The following is a 20,603-nucleotide window of genomic DNA, read 5'->3' as shown; positions in this document are numbered from 1 at the left end:
GGGGCCCGGCGTGGGTGTGGGCCCACGGAGTCTGGCTGTGACCAGCAAGACCGCGTGTGGGTCCTGTGTGCAGAGGCGCCGGGCGGCCAGGCAGGAGGACCCGGACGGCGACTTCGGCTATGCCCGAGAGCTCCGTGACAGGGAGAGGAGGCTGAGGGCCCTGGAGGAGCAGCTGGAGAGGAAGGCGAGGTGGGTGGCCGCCACGGGCTGATCCTCCTGGGGTGGTCTCGCAATGGTCTTCTCTTTCCTTTGAAGATCTCCCGGGTAGGGAGAGCAGGAGTCTGGACGCAGAACGTCCCCCTGAACTGACTGCTTATCTTGCTTTGGTGCCATTAACTTGTCCTGCCCTCCCCTGTGTCCCTGGTGTCTCCCAGCGGCACCTCTGTGGGGCACTGTCCCTTGCTGCTTGTCGTCTGTCTCGGGTCCTGACCTGGGATGCTGGTGATGGAGCATGCGTCTGCGTGTGCGCCTGCACCCTGGTGTGTGTGGGTGGGTGGGTGGCTGGATGTTGTTCTCCCGTTTATAGCAGAAAGGCTGTGCCCCTGGTCTGGGGCCGCCAGGTGGGAATGAGCCAGCCCAGGTCTGAACCCGGGTGCTTGTGGTGAGAGGGCCCAGATCCCCAGGAGCGACGTGGTAGCTTTGGGCTTTGCTGCTGTGTACCTCTCGATTTGTCCCGAGTTCTCTGCATTTGGCACCGGCAGATTGGGAAGGCACCTTTTGTGCAGCTCAGGAAGAGAGGCCTGGCAGCCCAGGCCCCCTGCCTGTCCTTTCGCTTCGGGCCTCGTAGGGCTCATTTCCACCCCCCGGGCCCCCTGCCGGCCTTTTGCTTCCGGCTGCAGCTGCATGGGGCTCATTCTGGCATTTGTTCGGCAGTCATCTGCTGAGCCCTGGCGGGGGGCCTGCCCCCCCCCCCCCCGGGCTCCCAGTCTTCTGGGCAGAAAGACCTGCCCGGCGAGGCCCCCACGGGGGCCGTGGGGGTGCCGGAGGGAGCGGCTGCTGGCCCGGGAGGTTGCCGGCAGTGCAGACTGTCCGCCGAGGGCCTCTGCCGTGAGCCAGCCTAGCCTCCCGGGCACCAGCCGGACAGCACCGGGTGACTGTGGCAACATCTCTGGGCGTGGCTTCAGGCAGGCGCTGGTGGACCATTACAGCAAGTTGTCTGCAGAAGCGGCTCGTCGAGAGCAGAAGGCGCTGTGGAAGATCCAGAGGCACAGACTGGCAGGCGCGCGGCTGCGTTTCCTCGAAGAAGATGAGAAGCGCACTCAGGTATCCCTGTGGTTTCCGATGGAGCCCCTCCCCTGGGCTTTGGGGGACTCGGAGCCCCTGAGGTGGCACACAGGCCTGTGTTCTGGGGGAGGGGCGGTAACTCGCATCCGTCGCTCAGAGGTGCCAAGACTGGAACGTGAGCGTCCTGCCCTCAGACGACCCAGACGGGGCCGTGGCTCCCTGTAGGCCCAGGCTGCGAGAGAGCGCGGCACGAGCCTCTCCTCGTCTCCGCGCCACGGGGGTGGTGGGCGGTGGGTGAGGGCGCTGAGGCTCGGGGTTGAATTTCAGGAGATGCTGAAGGACGTGTGCGAGAAGTCCTTGGAGGCCCCAGCCGTCCTCCCTGGTGCACACTCCCAGGTGAGGGGCTGGGGGCAGGCGTCGGGGGTGCAGCAGGGGGCCCCGTGAGCTGGATGCCCCGGCGTGCGCTGCCCTGGGGGCACAGTGGGTGCTGGGCCTGGCTCGTCCCGACACTTCCCCACCTGGTGAGCTCTGGTGCTGCTTGCAGAACTGAGCTCGGGGGACGGAGCCGGATGACTGGAGGGACCAACACCCACTTCTGTTTCAGGCTTCGTCTCCAGTCCCCGAGCACTTAGCCGGAGGCAGCACCTGTGACTCTGGGTATGCAGGGCGGCACGTGGCTGCTTATGATTGCCCGGGCCTCCCCCGGCCTCTGGTGGCGGCGGTCTGTGGCCCGCAGCCAGAGCGGGTGGACAGGCCGGGGCCATTTTCCGAGGGCCTCGGTATCCAAGACTTCCTGCCCACAGCCCGGGAGGCTGGAGAGGCTGAACACGCTGGTGTGGCCCCCATCCTGGAGGAGGCGCTGCAGACCATCGGCTCAGACCTGCCTCCCTCTGCCGTGTCTGAAGTGGCGGGCACAGAGCCCTCTGGGCCACAGGAGTATGATTTCAGAACTATCCTGAGGCCGGCTGTGGTCACCTTGGCTTCCCCAGCGTCTCTCCAGACTGTAGGAGGTGGCTCGAGTAATGAGGGGCAGCAGTTGTGGGGGGACAGTCTCATGCAGCTGGAGAACACATGTGTCCCAGATGGGCCAATGGCTGTGCCTCACTCACACCCCCCTAGACTCAGATCCTCCCAGGAAGGGAGTAGCCAGGCCATGGGGCAGCTCCTTGGGCATGTGCCAGGGGGCAGCATTCCCACAGGGGGTTATGCTGCTGGGATGGCTCCCTCGCGACCACAGTGGAACGTCCACGGACACGTGTCTGACGCCAGCATCAAGGTGGGAGAGAATGTGTGCGACGTGGCCCCCTCCCGACCACGATGGAACGTCCACGGACACGTGTCTGACGCCAGCATCAAGGTGGGAGAGAATGTGTGCGACATGGCCCCCTCCCGACCTCGATGGAACGTCCACGGACACGTGTCTGACGCCAGCATCAAGGTGGGAGAGAATGTGTGCGACGTGGCCCCCTCCCGACCACGATGGAACGTCCACGGACATGTGTCTGATGCCAGCATCAAGGTGGGAGAGAATGTGTGCGACGTAGCCCCCTCTCGACCACGATGGAACGTCCACGGACACGTGTCTGACGCCAGCATCAAGGTGGGAGAGAATGTGTGCGACGTGGCCCCCTCCCGACCACGATGGAACGTCCACGGACACGTGTCTGACGCCAGCATCAAGGTGGGAGAGAATGTGTGCGACGTGGCCCCCTCCCGACCACGATGGAACGTCTACGGACACGTGTCTGACGCCAGCATCAAGGTGGGAGAGAATGTGTGCGACGTGGCCCCCTCCCGACCACGATGGAATGTCCACGGACATGTGTCTCAGTCCCGTGTGGTGCTGGGTGCACTCTCGGGGGAAGACCAGCCGGATACACCCGCGCCCTACCAGAGCCCCACTGACCATGAGTCCCAGTCAGGCCTCAGCCTGGGAGCACAGAGCCCTGTTGGGGGCCGTGAGCCACGGCGGCCTGCAGACAGGGCCTCAGATGGTTCGTGTAGTCACGTGGTCAGCTCCGGCAGTGGGGAGGCGAGTGACCAGGCTTCGCTGTCTGCAGTGGCTGCATCTGGGGCTCTGGGAGACGGTATCCCTGAGGAGCCAGGTCAGTGGGGCCCCCACAGCTGTCCTATCATGGGTGGCACCTGTGGGCCCAAGAGGGGTTTGGGGCAAGGAGGAAGGGCAAGAAGTCTGCGGCCCTGGGGACTCGGGGGGGGAGCCACCTTGTAGGAGGCACTTGACCCTGATACTCCCTCCTGCCCAACTTGTGTTGCTCAGGACCAGGGAGAAGTGGGGACACTGAGGACCTCTCTCCAAGCCACCCTTCAAGCTCACAGGTCAGGGCAGACATGGTTGGGGGTCAAGGGTCAGGGGAGTAAGCCGTGCTGCCTCTACCCGCCCCCACTCCCCCCAGCCTGGCATGGGCAGTGAGGGCTTCGGCCTTCCGGCATGGGGCAGCATGTTGGGGAAACCCCCTCCCCCTTTCTTTCCTCTTCCGTACAAGGAAGGGGCGGGTTCCTTGAGGCCTGGTCGTTCTAGGAAGGCGTGGCCACCGGGAGCAGCCCTGGCCTTGGTGAGGAGGAGGCTGCGGCCCAGCGCTGGGGCCAGGAGCAGGCCTACCTGACGGGCCTGGCGGAGCAGTACCGCCTGGAGCAATACCCGGACAGCTACGAGGCCATGTGTGAGTGGCCAGCCACGTGGGCAGGTGGGTAGGCGGAAGCCCCGCCGGACTGGCCTCGCGACTTGACAGCAGCGTGCCGTCCTGCAGCAGAGCCTCCTGTCGCCCACCTGCTACACCACGGGCTTCCGCGGGCCTTCTCCCTCCCCGAGGAACCCCGGGTCCGGTCGGATGCAGATGAGACAGCGGTGGAGCTCAGTGAGCTGCTGCCGCTGCCCGTGCTCATGAAGCACTCCATCACGGCCCCGCTGGCCGCGCAGTGAGTGCCCTCGCTACGGAAAGCCTCGTCCTGCACCTGAGCCGTGGCCCCGCCCCCGCCCCTAGGCACCCTGTCCCCAGATGGCCCCGCCCCGCCCCGCCCCTGACTCTAGGCCCCGCCCCCCCGCCCGCCAGCGTCTCCTTGGTGAACAAGGCTGCGGTGGACTACTACTTCGTGGAGCTCGGCCTGGAGGCGCACTTTGAGGCCCTGCGGCACTTCCTGCTCATGGAGGATGGAGAGTTTGCCCAGTCCCTCAGCGACCTGCTGTTTGAGAAGGTGACCCCTGGGCCGGGGGCGGGTGGGGGCGGGGGTGGGCGGTGGTGCCGGGACTCCCTCCGGACGCGGGTGCCCTCTCCTGCCTCAGCTGGGGGCGGGGCAGACGCCGGGGGAGCTCCTCAACCCGCTGGTGCTCAACTCGGTGCTGAGCAAGGCCCTGCAGTACAGCCTGCACGGGGACACCCCGCATGCCGCCAACCTCTCCTTTGCCCTCAAGTTCCTGCCCGAGGCGTTTGCCCCCAACGCCCCGGACGTGCTGAACTGCCTGGAGCTCAGGTACAAGGTCAGCAAGGCGTGGCCCGGTGGGCGGGGAGGGGGCTGGGCTGCAGGGGCACGCTGAGCCACCCCACCCCCCTCGCCCGCAGGTGGACTGGCCCCTCAACATCGTGGTCACCGAGAGCTGCCTGAGCAGGTACAGCGGCATCTTCTCCTTCTTGCTGCAGCTGAAGCTGATGATGTGGACGCTCAAGGACATCTGCTTCCACCTCAAGCGCGCAGGTGAGGCCCGGCCGGAGCCCTCGCCCGCCCCTGGCCCGCGGCCCCGGCTGACCCCTCCGCCCTCCCACAGCCCTGGTGAGCCGCGCGGCCGGCTCCGTGCAGTTCCGCCAGCTGCAGCTCTTCAAGCACGAGATGCAGCACTTCGTGAAGGTCACGCAGGGCTACATCGCCAACCAGATACTGCACGTCACCTGGTGTGAGTTCCGGGCCCGGCTGGCCGGGGTGGGCGACCTTGAGGAGATCCAGCGTGCGCACGCAGAGTACCTGCACAAGGCCGTCTTCAGGTGAGCTGCTCCTGGTGCCTCGGGCCGTGGTGGTGGTGGTAGGGTTCCCCGCCCCCCCAGCAGCCACCTGTCTCCCACTGGCTGCCCCCCCACCCCCAAAAGCCGCCTGTCTCCCCAGGGGCCTGCTGACCGAGAAGGCTGCACCTGTCATGAATGTCATCCATAGCATCTTCAGCCTGGTCCTCAAGTTCCGCAGCCAGCTCATCTCCCAGCCCTGGGTCCCGGCTGGCGGCCCACGGGGTGCCGAGCACCCCAACTTTGCCCTCATGCAGCAGTCCTACAGCACCTTCAAGTACTACTCCCATTTCCTCTTCAAAGGTGACTGTCCCCTAGGGCCGGGTGGGCTTGGGGGGCCGCAGGGCAGGAGCTACCGGGGGGCCTGGCTGAGCCGTTTCCCCTGCTCCCTCCACCACCAGTGGTGACCAAGCTGGTGAACCGCGGCTACCAGCCCCACCTGGAGGACTTCCTGCTGCGCATCAACTTCAATAGCTACTACCAGGATGCCTGAGGCCACGACACAGGTGCCCCCCCCCCCCCCCCCCCCCCGGCACCTGGCCTTCCCGGGAGGGCGGGTCAGGGTGCAGTGACCACACAGAGACGGGCCAGGGAAGCTGCTGGTTTATTTGGGGACCGTGTCTGCCCGGTAGGTAGGGGGCTGGGGCCGCTCTGCCCACCTGGGCCTGCTTCCCACTGCTGAGCTCCTGTCCTCGCACCTCCTGTCCTTGCACCAAGCGGCTTTTATGGGGAGCGCACTGAGTGTGGGGCGGGGCTGCTGAGTCTGTGTCAGACAGAGACGGGTCAGGTCCTGACTGGACGTCTCGGCCGTCATGGAGAGACGGGGCGTGGGGTTGCCCGCTGGGTGCCCACCGCCTCAAGGACTCAGTGGGGCTCGAGGCCTCGGGGGCTCCACGTGCGGAGGCCTCCGAGGCGGTTACGAGGATCACGTCACACACAGTTCTGCCGCCCACAGCGGGGGCTTGCTGCCGTAGGAGCGTCCCCCGCTGTGCGCCCCGCCGGCCCCCTCGGCCTCCGGGACCTCGGCGGCCTCGCCTTCCCTGTGGTAGGGGGCCTCCAGGAGCTTCAGCACCCGCCGCACCTGGAGAAGAGCAAGAAGAGGGGTTTTAGGGCCTGCCCGTCCCTCCTCACCCAGCCCCTGCTGCCGGACCCAGGGACGAAGGAGGGGCAGGTGTCTGCTCGCCTCTGAGAAGTCTCCGTTCTCGGCAGCCTCGATGGCATTCTGTGCGATGTAGTTCCGCAGGACGTACTTGGGGTTGTTAGCACGCATGACGCGCAGGCGCTCGGCCTGCCAGGTGTCACTGTCGCCGGCGCCCTCCCTGTCCTTCTCCAGCCGGGCTCTGGAATCACATCCAAGTTCATCTCCCCAGCAGATACCCCCTCCCACATCTCCCGGGCTCGGTTCCCCGCGTGGGGAGTCGTCCGCAGCCACGTCACGGGGAGACGGTGACGCGGGCGGTCGGCGCCCCGACCCGGAGCCTCGCCGGCCCCGGGCGGCAGGGCCGGCCTCACCTGTACTCCTGGAGCCAGTCAGCCCAGTGGCTCCTGTTCCTGCTCAGAAGCTCGGCCGAGCTCAGCTGCTCCAGCCGCGACTGCTGCTCGACGCGCTCCAGCTCCTTGGTGACGCTGGCTCGGGTGCCGATGAGCGCGAAGAGCTGAGGGTTGGACTGCGCCAGCATCAGCATCATGGAGAGCTGCCTGTGCAGAGGGGCAGCGTGAGGCACGGCCCGACCACCGGGCACCCGGAAGATGGCTGTCTGGGCACGGCGGAGGTGGCGATGGCTTCGGCGGCTCTGCTGTGCCCCCGCCGACAGCCCCGGTGTGTGTGTGTGGGGGGGGGGGTGAGCCGGGCCGACGGGCGAGGCAGCCGTCCACCCCTGCTCTGCGACAGCCCTTCCGTGTCGTGGAACGAGTGCACCCCGAGGGGCTTGGCCCCTGCCTGTGTCCCGACCCCACAGTGACTTCCCCCAGGGGAAGGTCACTACTGGCTGCTTCTCCACAGTGACCACAAGGCTGGGTCCGCGAGGGCCCGGCGAGCAGGGACAGCACTGACACCCCCTTCCCCAGTCACGCTGGCTTTGTGTTCCGTAGGCCCTGCCAGCCGGTCCTCCCTGTGCGTCCTGGCAGCCAGCAGCCACTCACCACGGCGCTGCACTAAATTCTCTCGAACCACAGTCTGTTGGCTTGTTTATCAAAACCCGGAAACCATGCTTCCCACGTCTTACTCGGGGCATGGGCTGCACCCTCGGGACACCGTGTGCTCCTCCAGGGGAGATGGTGCAGGAAAGCGTGGCCCGGCTGGTGATACCCGAGGGCCCACGGAGTCCTTCCCGGGCAGACGAGAGCCATTCCGGGAAGCTGCCCCCCCCCCCCCCCCCCCAGCCCGTGCCACTGGCCTCCCTGTGCGGTGGCAGCATTGCCGCCCTTCCCTCTGACCAGTGGGCCTCGGCGCCGCAGATGTGGGGGCCCGCCCACTTCCCCAGGTGCCCTAGCTAGCTCTCCCCAACATCCCAACATGCTCTGTTCTGAATGGTCCTCTCCTTCTGGAAGCCCATTCCAAGGAAGGGAGACCTGGGTACCCACCGGGGATCCATCTGGGGTCGGAAGGCGAGCTTCAGCTCTTCCAGGGAGGCACACTGTGCGGTCAGCGCATCCAGGAACTCGGGCATGCCCTGGGGCTCTGGCCCAACTGGGAAGGAGCTCAGCAAGCGGAAGGTGTTTGTGAAGTCGGCACCTGCAACACGCCAGCGTTCAGGGTGCAGGTGGAGGCCTGGCCCTCGCCTCCTGCACCAGCGCCCACGACGCCGGGCAGCCTCGTCAGGGTCGGGTCCGAGGGCTCCCGACCCCTGCTCTCCAGACTCCTCCTCATCCCCACACACCCGCCACCCAGCTTGGCCACCACTCTGAGGTCGGTACGGCAAAGGCACCAAGGTCATCCCTGGCCACTGTTGCTGTGCTCACAAGCCCCCCAGCCTACTAAAGGAGCCACGGGGCGTCAAGGAGAAGCCCCTGAAACACTTCAGAACAAACAGGGCTCGACACACAACAGATACTCAGAGTCCTCAGCCCGAGTTGTTGAAACACTAGGAAAACATCCTAAAAATACACACAGAAGGAAATGAGAAGGGAACCAGGACAATAAACGAAACACAGAAGCAGAAATGGAGGAGATGAGGGACAGAAAACAATAAAGCGGCAGAAGTCCTCATGGGTAATGACTTTAAAAGTAAATGGATGAGCAGACGGCCTCTCCTGTGCTGTCCCGCCCACCCCTCCACACTGGTGTCCTCCACGAACTGCCGCTCTAGCTTAAAAAAAAAAAAAGACTGGCAGGATGGATTTTTAAAAAGACAACCACAGGAGCGGCTGGGGGGCTCAGTGAAGTGTCTCTTGATTCGGACTCAGGTCATGATCTCAGTTTGTGGGTGCGAGCCCCGTGTCGGGCTCTGTGCTGACAGCACTGAGCCGGCTTGGGATTCTGTCTCCCTCTCTTTGCTCCTCCCCTGCTGTCTCTCATGCAGACTCTCAAATTAAAACAAACAAAACTACACCCTGTCCATAAGATACTTTCAACTGGTTGAGTCAGACAAGTAGACTTTCAGTAAGAAATCGGTAAATGACCACGGTTTTCCTTATATACTGGTAAAACAGTTCATCAGAAAGATTTTTATAAGTGTATGTGCCAAACGAGCACCAAAACTTACAAAGCAAACCTCTGTAAAATGTAACAAGAAACAGAATGGTTCTCTAAGAGCTGGAGGATTTAGCAGCCCACTTTGGATAATGGATGGGATGTCTGGACCGCAGACCAACAGGGACATGGGGAACTTGAATGCTTGTCACGCTACTGCATCAGACCTCAACAGAACTCCGTCCAATCTTCTCAGGTACACACGGGACAATCTCCAGAGCAGATCACATGTGCAGCCATACAACGTAAGTCTCAATATGTTTAAAAAGACGTATCTCTTCCAACCACAGTGGGATGAAGACAGAAATCACTAACGAAGGAAAGCTGGCAAATTCACAAATAATGTCAAAATTAACCAGTGGGTCCAAAAAATAACAAATCACAAGGAAAATTAGGAAATACTTAGAGGCAGGAAAATAAAAACACAGCATACTGAAATTTACAGGATGCCACAAAAGCAGTGGTCAGAGGGAAATTTATGATGCTAAATACCTGTTAAAAGAACAAATCTCAATCGCAAGAGAAAAGTAAATTTGCAATTGTGTGGTGAGGGATGTTAACTACACTTACGGTAGTGATCATTCTGCAGTGTGTACAAAGAGTGAATCATGTACACCTGCAACTAATAGTGTTAACAAGTCATCTCAAACAAAAAATCTCAACAACTCCATGTTATACCTGAGGGATTAGAAGAACAAAATAAGACCAAAGCTGGCAGAAAGAAAGAAAGGTTAGAGCAGAGGTAAATGAAATAGAGAACAAAAACCAATGAAACCAAGAGTTGGTTCTTTGAAAGGATCAGCAAGACTGACAAACTTTTAGCTACTGACAAAAAGAGACACGTTCAGCTAAAACCAGAAATGAAAATGGGGCCAGGAGTGTTGATTATACAGAAATGAAAGACTCTGAGAAGAGTGAACAACTGCATGCTGATAAATTAGATGACGCAGAGGTAATCAGCAAATTCTCAGAAACACAATCTGCCACAACAGATTCCGAAGAAATGGAAAATCTGAGTAGTCTTGTGACAAGTAAGGAAACGGAATCAGGAATCAAAACTCTCACAACAAAGAAAACGTTAGGACCTCACTGGTAAGTTCTACCAAATATCAGAGAATTATCACCAGTCCTCCAACTCTTCTGAAAAACAGGACAGGACAGAACATTTCCTAACTCATTTTATGAGAGCAGCATGCCTAGATATTGAAGCCAAAGCTACCGCGGACCAACCTCCTGTACAAATGTCGACTGGGGCCCTCCTGATGGGGTCTGCGCCCTCAGCAGAAGAGCCACCAGCCCTCGCTGCCTCTCTGTTCTCTGCCCTGGAAGGAGCCCCGCCCCAGCAACCTGGCCACGCTGCACCCCGATCTCCGACCTCCAGCCTCCAGAACTGTGACAGATTGAGGTCTGCTGGGTAAGCTGCCCAGTCTGTGTGGTTTATTACGGCGGTTTGACTTGACTAAGACGGGGTGCGAAGGGAGGAGCTTCCCCCATGTGTTCGTCTCAACTGATGCAAAATGGTAAAAATACTCCAAACTAGGAATAGAAGGAAACCCTCAATTTCATAAAAGCCGTATCTAAAAAAGCCACAGGCAGCCTCATACTTAACAGTGAAAGACAGAGAGCACTCCCCTGAGGGCAGGAACAAGGGAACACCCACTGGACCACTTCCGGTCAACATGGTACCAGAAGCTCCAGCCAGAGCAGCCTGGTTAGGTCCACACGGGATCCAGCAACTCCGCCTGGAGGTGCAGCCCCAGAACTGAGAACGGGGACTCACACGCCTACTGGTATGTGTGTTTCCACAGCAGCGTTTTCCCCAGCAGCCCCAGGGTGAAAACAAGCGTGCATCAGTCCATAACCGGGGAACAAAGCGTGGTCCCTGCACACCACGAGGTACCACTCAGCTTGCAAGGGAACAGAATCCCGATACCCGCTGCCCACCACAGATGAGCCTTGGGGACGCCGCTCGGTGGAGGAAGCCAGCACACGAGGACGAATCCCGTGTGGACCCCTTTCACGTGAGGTCCCTGGAGGAGTCAGATCCACAGACAGAAGGCAGAACGGGGGCGCCAGGGGCTGGGGAGGCAGATGGGGGTGAGAGTGCAACGGGGACAGGGTGTCCGCTTCGCACACTGAAGAGTCTGGAGACACTGGCTGCGCCACAGTGAACGTGCTCTGTGCCCCGACCTGCTCACTTAATGGCTGACGCGGTACGTCTTACGCGCTGTATTATTTCACCCAAATGAAAAGGCCAGGCCCCCCCCGTGGCGCACTCGCCTGGCCACACTCACCGGTCAGGTGCATGGTCTCCAGGAGCTTGGCCACCAGCACTCCGTCGTCCTCCAGTTCGGCGTGCACGAGGCCCAGCTTCCTGCGCATCTTCTGCAGATAGCGCCGGCGGAACTCGGCGTCAAACTCCTCCGCCAGGATGGCCTCACCCAGCTCGCGGGGCAGCTCGGGCTCCAGGGCCTCAACCAGCTTCTGCAGGTTCCATTTGCACACTTCGGGCTGCTTGCTGTATGCGTAGCGCCCGGCGTTGTCCGAGGCATTGCACACGTGGTCAGGGTCGTACCTGCCACACAGGGTTGAGAGAGCCATCAAGGGGACGATGCGGAACCCCCGGGGGCGCCCAAAGGCCGTGCCTGTGTGGCCACCGCTCCCCTGCCCCTGCCCCTGCCCCGGCCGGACCCCTCTGGCCGGGTGCATCCCCCCTGCTCACCACCTGCTCCCGCCCTGGCCCCTTCAGCCCACTCCCGATCTGGGAGTGGAGGCGCCCTTTTAAAACGCTTCTCTGCTCAGAACCTTCCAGGGGACGTCTTCCTCTGGGAATGGCCAGCCAGGCATGTCCAACAACTAAATGCTGGACAAAACGTCCAGAGCAGATGCATATACCCGCAGGCCTCTCCCCAGCGGTCCCTGCACTGTCGGCGCCCACTTGCTGCCCCGGGCCACTCACCTGTCCAGGAACCCAAAGGGCCCGTAGTCGATGGTGAGCCCCACGATGCTCATGTTGTCCGTGTTGAGCACGCCGTGGCAGAAGCCCACACACTGCCACTCGGCCACCATCCGGGCCGTGCGACGGGTCACCTGCAGCACAACAGGCGTGGGTTGCCCCCTGCCCCCACCCCTTCTTTCCCGCCCCGATTCCCGCAGGGCCTGTCCTCTGGCCTCCCCGCTGACACGTGTGGGGAGGACAGGACGGAATGCGTGCGGAGGAAAAGGCATCTCGGACGAGCAGTTGTGTGTGGAGGCTCCAACCCCACGTTCGCCACCTCCCTCTTTCGCATACTCCCTGATCGTGGCTTTTACCCAAGAAACCAAAAATGTCAGGGAACCTCGATATCCCCGCGACTCGGGCCCAGGAGGACAATGGCATGGACATGAGGAAGTCCGCACGCGAGCAGACAAATCCTGCCCTTGGTCCAGGCTGCTGTGCCCAGGGCCCCGTCTCGTCCTTCGAGCTGCCGGACAAGGAGGCCAATGACCTTCCCGCCGCGGCCCAGTGGGCTGCCAGCGGGCCATTCACGCGGCCCCATCCACTGCCCATGCGGCCCCCCTGTGCCCCCCACCCCCGTGCGGCCTCGAGGGTGCCCGGCCAGCACCCGCAGGCACTGGCCCCAGACACACCTGCCCCGTCACCCATCACGGCTGCGAGCGGAACCCCGAGACACCTCCCGGCAGCCCACAGCCCAGGCGCTTGCCCACAGAAGAAGGCAAGAACCAGAGCGTGGCTAAGACAGGTCAAGAGAGTGGCCGGGGTCAGGCAGGACGAGGCCCCACAGACCCCTGCTTGGCACTCCTTCTCACGGAAGCCGTGCTCAACCTGCCTTCTCCTTCACCCCCTCGCTGACACTGCGGGCCCTGAGCTGGGTCAGCTGATGGAGTGCCGCGGCCACATTCTCAGTGTCATGGGTGACCTCTGCACGGAAGCCACGCCTGATGGCCCTTGGGGGGAGGGGAGGTGCAGACGCAAGCCGCGGGGTCAGCACCTCCATCAAACCGAGGGACTGGGTCAGACAAGGTGTGCGTGGCTGGGTACCCAGCGCATTGGGGTCATTCCCTTCACACTTGTCCTGCGGGGCTCGGCGGGGGCACATGGGCACACGCCAGTGCCACTGAAACAAAATGATCCTTGGTTTGTCCCAGGACCCCTGACCTTGACTGAGGGTTTCCAAGAAGTCGGTCCTGCTCAAAGCCAACAAGTGGTGACTGGGTTGGGGACAGGGGAGTGACTGACGGGCAGGGACACCAAGTGAGAACCTCTGTCCACCAGCCAAGTAGACCGGGTCCTCAGCAGCAGGCAGGGCCGGGGCCAGGGCACCGCCACACCTACCTCCCGGAAGAAGGCCGCATTCCTTTGCACGCTGTTGTCGGCGTGAGCGGCCTGGATCTCGGGATAAAACGTGCCGATCACATAGTCCAGCATCTGTACTCGAATGTCATTCCTCCCCACACTGGGGCCCTCGCGCCCTGTGTGCTCATCTGCAGACTTAAAAATCTCAAAGGATCCAAACCTGGAGGGAAGACCCAAGTTTTTAACAGGTTAAACGTGACTCTGCCCCGTCGTGGGAAGAAAAGTCTGGCTGCTAGATACCCGCCTAGGAGCGTGGGAAGAACACGCCGATTAAAACAAAACCAACAAGAACAGAACTAATCTTTCAGTGACACAGAACCAGCCTGACTCTGGTCAAGTCCCACACAGCCCCGGGTGTGCATGCGGGAGGCCCAGGAACACAGGGCTGACTCCGGGCACGAGGAGGGCTCTGTGCCCCTCCCCCTGCGTCAAGGAGCACGTCAGTGACGGGCATCCTGTGGTGGGGTGACAAGCAGGGTCAGCAGTGGCTCTCCACTGGGTGTCACCCGGAGGGTGTGAGGCACCGTTTGGAGACATTTTTGGTTTTTAGGTCTGGCATCGGCCCCGGGAGGTGGTGGGTGGAGGCCAGGGATGCCGCCCGACCTCCTGCCAGGTACAGGGCGGCCGCGCGGCAAAGAGCAGTCTGGTGCTTCTGCGGGAAGAAGCCCTGGGTCTCCTGGGGTGAGGCCGATCACTGCCCCGGCTCCTCTGTCCCCAGGGGATGAAAGGAAAAGCCAGGGACTCTGAGCTGTAGGCGTGGGTGGGGCCAGCAGGCACCAGGGGAATGGCCCCGTTGCCCCTGATACACACGGGGTCTGCCTGGCTCCAGGAGGGGGCCCTAAGATGCCACAGCCACTTCCTGACAAGCGTGGGTTCAGGTAAGCAGAATGGAGCGTGTGACGCCAGACAGCGCGGTGACGTCACGGAGAAACAGGCTTGCGTCAGGAACGGGAACCAGAGAGGGTTCCGGTTAACGAACTGAGTGGAGAATGGCCGCAGCCAACCGGAGCTCGTCAGGTGTGGAGCGGCCTGCGTTCACGGTGACACAAACGAGGCCATCTTCTTGGCGACTTTGATGCAGTTCCTTCTCACGAACTCCCAAATAAACCGCCCTATCCCCCCCCCCCCCCCCCCCCCCCCCCCACTGCTGCCTCGGGGGGCCCGCCCACAGCAGCCTCCCTCCAGCCACACAGGCTGTTGCCTGGTGGGAACGGGCCGGTCGGGGAGTGTGGGCGGGCGGGGCACAGTGACCCGCACGCGGGACAGGGTTCCCGGCCCAGACACGCCCGGGGCCTTTTGCACCTGCGACTCCGTCCCCGCAGGTGCAGAGCATCCACCTCCTGGACGGTGCGCTGGCGCTGTTCTAGGGACCCGCCGTGGGATGGGGTCCAAACGGCGTGTCACCGTGGGGCGTTTCATCTACCAGACTTCCCCGCTGTCTAAGCACAGACCTACAGCCTGACAACAGCAAGCGTTGAGACAGCCCGAGGGGACCCCGGCATTACCTTAGAAAAGTGGAAGCTATACGCAACACAACCGTGCACTTTTCATATTTTGGATTACCATCATAGAACACGTCGCGGACAACCGTGGACTGGGATGTGACGCAGGCCCCGGCCCGCGTGGTGGGGATGCCCAGGTGGAACATGGCCTCACTGCACAGGAACTCTCGGATGCTCGACCGCAGGACTTTGCGGCCGTCAGCCTGTCTGAAATCAAACACAGGTCATCGTGCCATCAGGCAGGCGTCCACTCGACACCAAGGTTCAGGCGGCAGATGGGAGGGACCGAAAGCATTCCAAGGGCCTCCTAAAAACCACCCACTGGCAGCTCTAATGTGACTGCGCAAGAACCCCATCACACATGCTACCTGGCACTGATGAGGCCCGAACGTCGCCCCAGACCCGGCGGCCAAGGCACCGAGTGCCGGCCTGTAGCCGGAGGCCAGACTGATGCCGAGGACGGTGAGGGCCACCTCGGGCCTCCCCAGCGGGAAGCAGCCAAGCGCCACACACTCACCCCGTGCATCTGCAACTTGGTTCTTACAAAGAATTCGTTTTACAAAAGCACTCCTACGGTAACGGTAATGCACGACAGCATCGTTCGCGTACGAAAGGGGGATCTCAGAGTCCCTCGGACGGATGGACGGACGGCCTTGGAGGGCCCGAACTGCTTTTTTACCCCAAGCCTCTATTACGATTAAGACTTTATCAGAGCAGCTCCAGGCTCACGGCAACGACGACAGGCCCCCCGCTGCCCTCATGGCCTCTACCGTCAACGTCCCCACCGGGTGGGACATTTGTTACCATTAGCAAGTCTACCTGGATGCGCTATCATCACTCAAGGTCCACGTTTAAACGGGGTCACGCCCAGCGCTGTGTACCGTGGGGGTTTGGACAGATGGGTGACGACGTGGACCCATTATTATGGTACCGTACACAGACCGCTGCCGCCCTAACATCCTCGTGCTCCACCCGCTCACCCCTCCCCTGTAACTCGTGATCTTTTCTTCCTCTCCGTACTTCCGCCTTCCTCGGAAGCTCGCAGCCAGAGTCGTAGCGCAGACTGGCTCCTTTCTCGTCGTCCTCCTCCATGTCTTCTCACGGCCCGAGCGCTCGCTTCTCATCTGTGCAGAGTCCTATTCCCTCGTCTGGAGGCGCCACGGTCCCTTTGCCTCCTGAAGGACATGCTGCTTCCTTCCGGGTTTTGGCAGGTCTGAATAAAACTGCTACAAACGTCCACGCGCAGGGTTTTGTGTGGACACAGGCTCTCGGTCTTTCGGGTAAACAGCAGGAGCACGACTGCTGGGCCACGAGGTAACGGCACCGCCTTGCACCCACCAGCAAGTGGGTGGAGCATGTGCTCCCGCTGCCACACGGCCTCCCGGCGCCTGGTGCTGTCGGTGCCCCGGGTCTGCCCCCCACCCCCACCCCTCCCCCCCTGCAGGTGTGCGGCGGCGGCATCTCGTCGCAGTGAGAATTTGCATTTCCCTGGTAACTCACGAGGTGAAGCGGCTCTTCAAGGAGCTTGCTTTCCATCTGTGTCTCCTCTTTGGTGTCAGGTCTGTTCAGGTCTTTGGCCCATTTTAAGGGCCCAGGTTGTTTTGTTTTCTTATGATTGAATTTAAGAAGTTCTTGGTCTACTTCGGACAACACTCCTTTATCAGATGCATCTTTTGCAAATATTTTCCCCCGTCTGTGGCTTTTCTTTTCACTCTCGATTTTGTCTACTGCAGAGCACAAGGGGTGTTGTTTTGTTTTGTTTTTGCAGAGCAAAAAAGTTTTAACTTTAATGGAGTCCGGCTCATCGATGACTTCTTTCATGGATCTTGTATTTGGTGTTAGATCTAAAAAGTCACGTCCAAACCCAAGGTCCTCCGGGCCTTTTATCTTCTAGGAGTTTTTATACTTTTGCACTTAGGTTTATGATTGCTCTGAGTTTACTTTTGCGAAAGGTGGCAAGTTCGTGTCTAGATACCTTTTGTGTGTGTGTTCAGTTGTCCCAGTGCCATCTGTTGGCATGACGATCTTTGCCCCTTTGTCAAGGATCAGCTGGCTGTACCGAGGGGGAGGTCTGTCCTTACTCCACTGAGCAATCCCTTCACCGACACTGCATTTACCTAATGCCTATGGTTTTGCAGTAAGGCTCGACGTCAGTAGTGCTGGTACTCTGGTTTTGCCATTCTTCGTGTCATGTCGGTCATTCTAGGTCTTTTGCCTCTCTGTGCAAACTTTAGAATCCTGTCACCAGTATCTACAGAATGACCTGAGATTCTGTTGGGATTGTACTGAAGTCAAATTGGGACCAAGTGACACCTTGACAATAGTGAGTCCTCCTGTACGTGGACATGGAATGTCTTTCCATTTCTTTATTTTTGGCATCTTTTATCAATTTTATAATGTTCCTTATAAAGATCTTGTATATGTTTTGTTAGATTAATATCTATTTCATTTTGAGGGGTGCTAGGGTAAATAGTATTGTTTTTAATTTCAAATTCAAATTGCTCATTGCTTATACGGTAAAGGGATTGACTTTTGTATAATTTCGGATCCTGCAACCTTGCTGTAACTGCTTACTCATTTAGGTCACATCTTTGAGATTTTCTGTGGATGTTTATCCCCAAACTGAGACAGTTTCATTTCTTCCATCTCCATCTGTATGCCTTTAATTTCCTTTTCTTGTCTTACTGCGTTAGCTAGGATTTCCAGTATGATGCTGAAAGGCAATGGTGGGGGAAACAACTTTCCCTTGTTTCTGATCTTAGTGGGAGAGTTTCCAGGCCCTCACCAAGTAGATGGTAGCTGTGGTTTTCTGTAGAAATTCTTTATCCATTTGAGGAAGTTCCTCTCTTCCTAGTTTGTCGAATTTTTGTCACGAATGGGTGCTGGCTTTCGTCAAGTGCTTATTCTGCACGTATTGTTACGATCGTGGTGCTCAAGGCTCCACTAGACACATCTAGGCCTCCTGCCTCACCTTGCCTATGGCTCATCCTCGTGTAAGTGACACCTCTAGAAACCAGACCTGGCAGTCACCCCAGAGCTCACTGTGTCGGCCTCTGGCCAGCGTGACCCTCGGTTCACAGCTGCACTCCACTCACCTCCTTCTAGTCTATGTGAGGACCTGTGACAAGGAAACCTGTCCTCAAATGTCATTCCACCCTTCCCTGGCCCTGGGAATTACTTCTAATCCGGTTAGATTTCACATCCAGTAGGAAGCTAGCACAGCGCAATTTAATCTTCAATCTGATAGAAATGGTCCTGAAAATACGCAGCCGTATTCTTGCTCAAGGCAGGGTTCTCAAAGCAAAAGCCAGAATTGAACGATCATACAGCAAGGGTAAAGGGCCTCGGAAAGCAGTCCTGCACCCACAGAGCCAGAGGACACATGACAACAGTCCCTTTTCCTGTACACCCATGTCAGTTCCCAGTGCAGCTGCTGGGATGGACCCAACTGAGGGAAAGCTCTTCTGTACCTGCCAGGAGAGGCATATCCTGAAATCCCAACCCCATGGCATGCAGGAGGCAGAGGCGAGAAGTCACCTGTCCACCCCCCAAAAGCCACACCTGGGTATCCAGCAGCAGCTGGCTTTAAGCCACTCGTAGCCACTTTGGACGTTAGCCTCAAGTCTTGCTGAAGCTGGGGACCACAGGACACAGGAAGGGGTGGGGTGGGGTAGGTGGGTGCCAACCTGAGTAAAGGGTGAATTACTGCTTTCTTTAAAAAAAAAAATATTCTAGGGGCACCTGAGTGACTCAGTTGGTTAAGTGTCTGACTTGATTTCAGCTCAGGTCACGATCTCACAGTTTGTGGGATCTGTCCCACAGATCATGTCAGGCTCTGTGCTGAGTGTGGAGTCTGCTTGGGATTCTGTCTCCCTGTCTCTCTCTGCCCCTCCCCCACTCGCTCGCTCTCTCTAAAAATAAACAAATGTTAAAAAAAATATGTTAGCAGACCTCAGGTCTGAAAACATGGGACTTAAAACTCAAGCCTTCAAATATAAAAAGCAACTTCCAACAGATTACTCACAAAAAGGTTTGTCTTTATAACTGGCAAAAATAAACGACCACAAAGGAATACATAAAGTTTAAAGGTGCTCAAAAGAATGAACAGGCCTTAGGGTGAGAAGCACCCATTCCAATGAGCAGAAACTTCCGTTAGCCACTGGTGCAGACAACTCTGAGCAGGTGCGGGTTGTTTGCAGGGGGTGGCGGTGGCGCTAGGCTGAACTCAGACTTCACAGACAGAAAGGTCTGGAGCCTGGGGGATGAGGAAAAACCAGTTATTCTGTGGGTCAGAGATGGAGCTGCTGCGGGGAGACGGGGAGACGGGGAGGGGCGCATTCAGTCCCTGGAGGGAGGGCAAAGGGAAGTGGCCAGAGGGGAGACAGGCCCTTAGGATTTCCCTGCACCTAAAACGACGACTTGGGTATAACTTTTTCAGCCATTTAACAAACACGGACTAAATGCACGAACTGTGTGACGGAAAAGAGCAGAACAGACTGTCTGTACAGAAGAGGCAGGACGGCTACAAGAGCACCCTGCTGGGTCAGGCTGCTGGGATCTGGAGCCAGGCTCTGGCCCACAAGTGCCTGGAAGCCTGTGCTCGGGAGAATGTCCACTAGGGGAATGGGATCTGAGGAGGTCTTTCTTGTCCCTGCCAGGGCACTGGCCGCATCTGGGATGCCAGTGTTGGAGGGAAGCAGACTGCCCAAGTAGCTTTCAGACTGCTGACAAATCGCCCCGCCTCCCCTGAGCACCGTGGCCAGGCCGGGGGTGGGCGGGGGGAGGTGGGGAGGACGCGAGTGTCTCACACAGAACTGATTCCAAAGTCCTTGCGTCGTTTATGAGAACGGGACAAGAGCAACTGCCAGTTGCTCTGCGATCAGAGGCGGCAGGATCCCCTCACTATACCGGTCGGAGGGGACAAGGGCACTTGGCAGCAGCACTTCGGCAGGGGAGGAGGCCCAGCGGCCACTGCCCCTCCTCCTGTCCTCTCCTTTTGATCTCAGGGCCTTTGCACAAGCTGTTCCAGTCTCCAGGATGCCGGACCCCTCTCATGTCCTATGCCCCTAGGTGAAACTTCCAGTTACATCTCACCCCCAACTAGGGAGGAAAACGGTGGGGCTGCACACACCGGCCCCGCCCCATCCCACCTGGAGAAGGGCGTGCGGGCCGCTTTCGGGGGTCAGCCCCCTCCGGGCCCCAGCCACCCGCCCCGGCCCACCTGGAGAAGGGCCCACCTGGAGAAGGGCGTGGGGCCGGCGCCCTTGAGCTGCAGCTCCCAGCGCTCGCCGGCCGCCGTGCACACCTCGCCCAGGTACATGGCGGCGCCGTCGCCCAGCTGCCCCGCGAACTGGCCAAACTGGTGGCCGCAGTAGCAGTGCGCGGCGGGCTCGGCGCCCGGCAGCAGCGCGTTGCCGCTGAAGAAGAGCGCGACCTCGGCCTCGCGCGCCTCGCGGGCGGCGGCGTCGGCGGGCGGCGCGCCCAGGCCCAGCAGCGCCAGCGCGGGCTCCGACAGCGCCACGAGGCGCGGCTGGCGCAGCGGCGCGGGCCGCACGCGGCTGAAGCAGGCCCCCGGCACGGGCCGCGGCGCGGACGGGGCGCCCTCGGGGCCGGGCGGCGGCGTCTCCACGGGCAGCGCGCGCAGGGCGCGGTTGTCGAAGCGCAGACCCGCCAGCCAGCGGGGCGCCGGCTCCATGGCAGCGCCGCGTGCGGCGGCCGAGGCGGAGCAGGGCGCGCGCGGCGGGCGCTGGCCCAGGGGCGGCGACCGGACACGGGCTGCCGCGAGCAAAGCCCCGAGCGCTGCCCTGAGAGCGGCCATC

At 60.2% G+C, this 20,603-nt stretch overlaps 2 protein-coding genes across 4 annotated transcripts in view; one reads left to right on the top strand and one right to left on the bottom strand.

Moving 5' to 3' along the window:
- The window catches only part of TUBGCP6 (tubulin gamma complex associated protein 6), a 24,739-nt gene extending 17,271 nt beyond the window's left edge, over positions 1–7,468 (top strand). Inside the window, exons 13-25 of one of the 3 annotated variants that reach the window (XM_030320965.1) lie at positions 74–189; positions 1,125–1,263; positions 1,552–1,620; positions 1,829–3,329; positions 3,503–3,561; positions 3,764–3,905; positions 3,993–4,161; positions 4,296–4,437; positions 4,526–4,720; positions 4,803–4,935; positions 5,006–5,219; positions 5,338–5,537; positions 5,636–7,468. In XM_030320965.1, coding sequence (XP_030176825.1) covers positions 74–189; positions 1,125–1,263; positions 1,552–1,620; positions 1,829–3,329; positions 3,503–3,561; positions 3,764–3,905; positions 3,993–4,161; positions 4,296–4,437; positions 4,526–4,720; positions 4,803–4,935; positions 5,006–5,219; positions 5,338–5,537; positions 5,636–5,727 — 3,171 coding nt within the window. In that variant the 3' untranslated portion in view covers positions 5,728–7,468. Of the gene's footprint in view, positions 1–73; positions 190–1,124; positions 1,264–1,551; positions 1,621–1,828; positions 3,330–3,502; positions 3,562–3,763; positions 3,906–3,992; positions 4,162–4,295; positions 4,438–4,525; positions 4,721–4,802; positions 4,936–5,005; positions 5,220–5,337; positions 5,538–5,635 lie in introns of those variants that run through there. The other 2 variants (XM_030320968.1, XM_030320967.1) reach the window with 2 other exon arrangements.
- On the bottom strand, positions 5,820–20,603 carry SELENOO (selenoprotein O). The gene is made up of 9 exons (XM_030320969.1): positions 20,022–20,603; positions 14,788–14,991; positions 13,262–13,442; positions 11,885–12,015; positions 11,220–11,500; positions 7,818–7,968; positions 6,747–6,932; positions 6,418–6,574; positions 5,820–6,315 (listed from the first exon to the last, which is right to left on the bottom strand). The coding sequence occupies exons 1-9, from the start codon at positions 20,600–20,602 to the stop codon at positions 6,151–6,153; spliced, it is 2,037 nt and encodes a 678-aa protein (XP_030176829.1). The 5' UTR covers position 20,603; the 3' UTR covers positions 5,820–6,150.

This window comes from Lynx canadensis, chromosome B4 (genome assembly GCF_007474595.2).
Source record: "Lynx canadensis isolate LIC74 chromosome B4, mLynCan4.pri.v2, whole genome shotgun sequence".
In the NCBI taxonomy this organism is placed as follows: Eukaryota; Metazoa; Chordata; class Mammalia; order Carnivora; family Felidae; genus Lynx; species Lynx canadensis.
The sequence above is the reverse complement of the archived record's forward strand: the minus strand, read 5'-3'. Positions and strand labels throughout refer to the sequence as shown.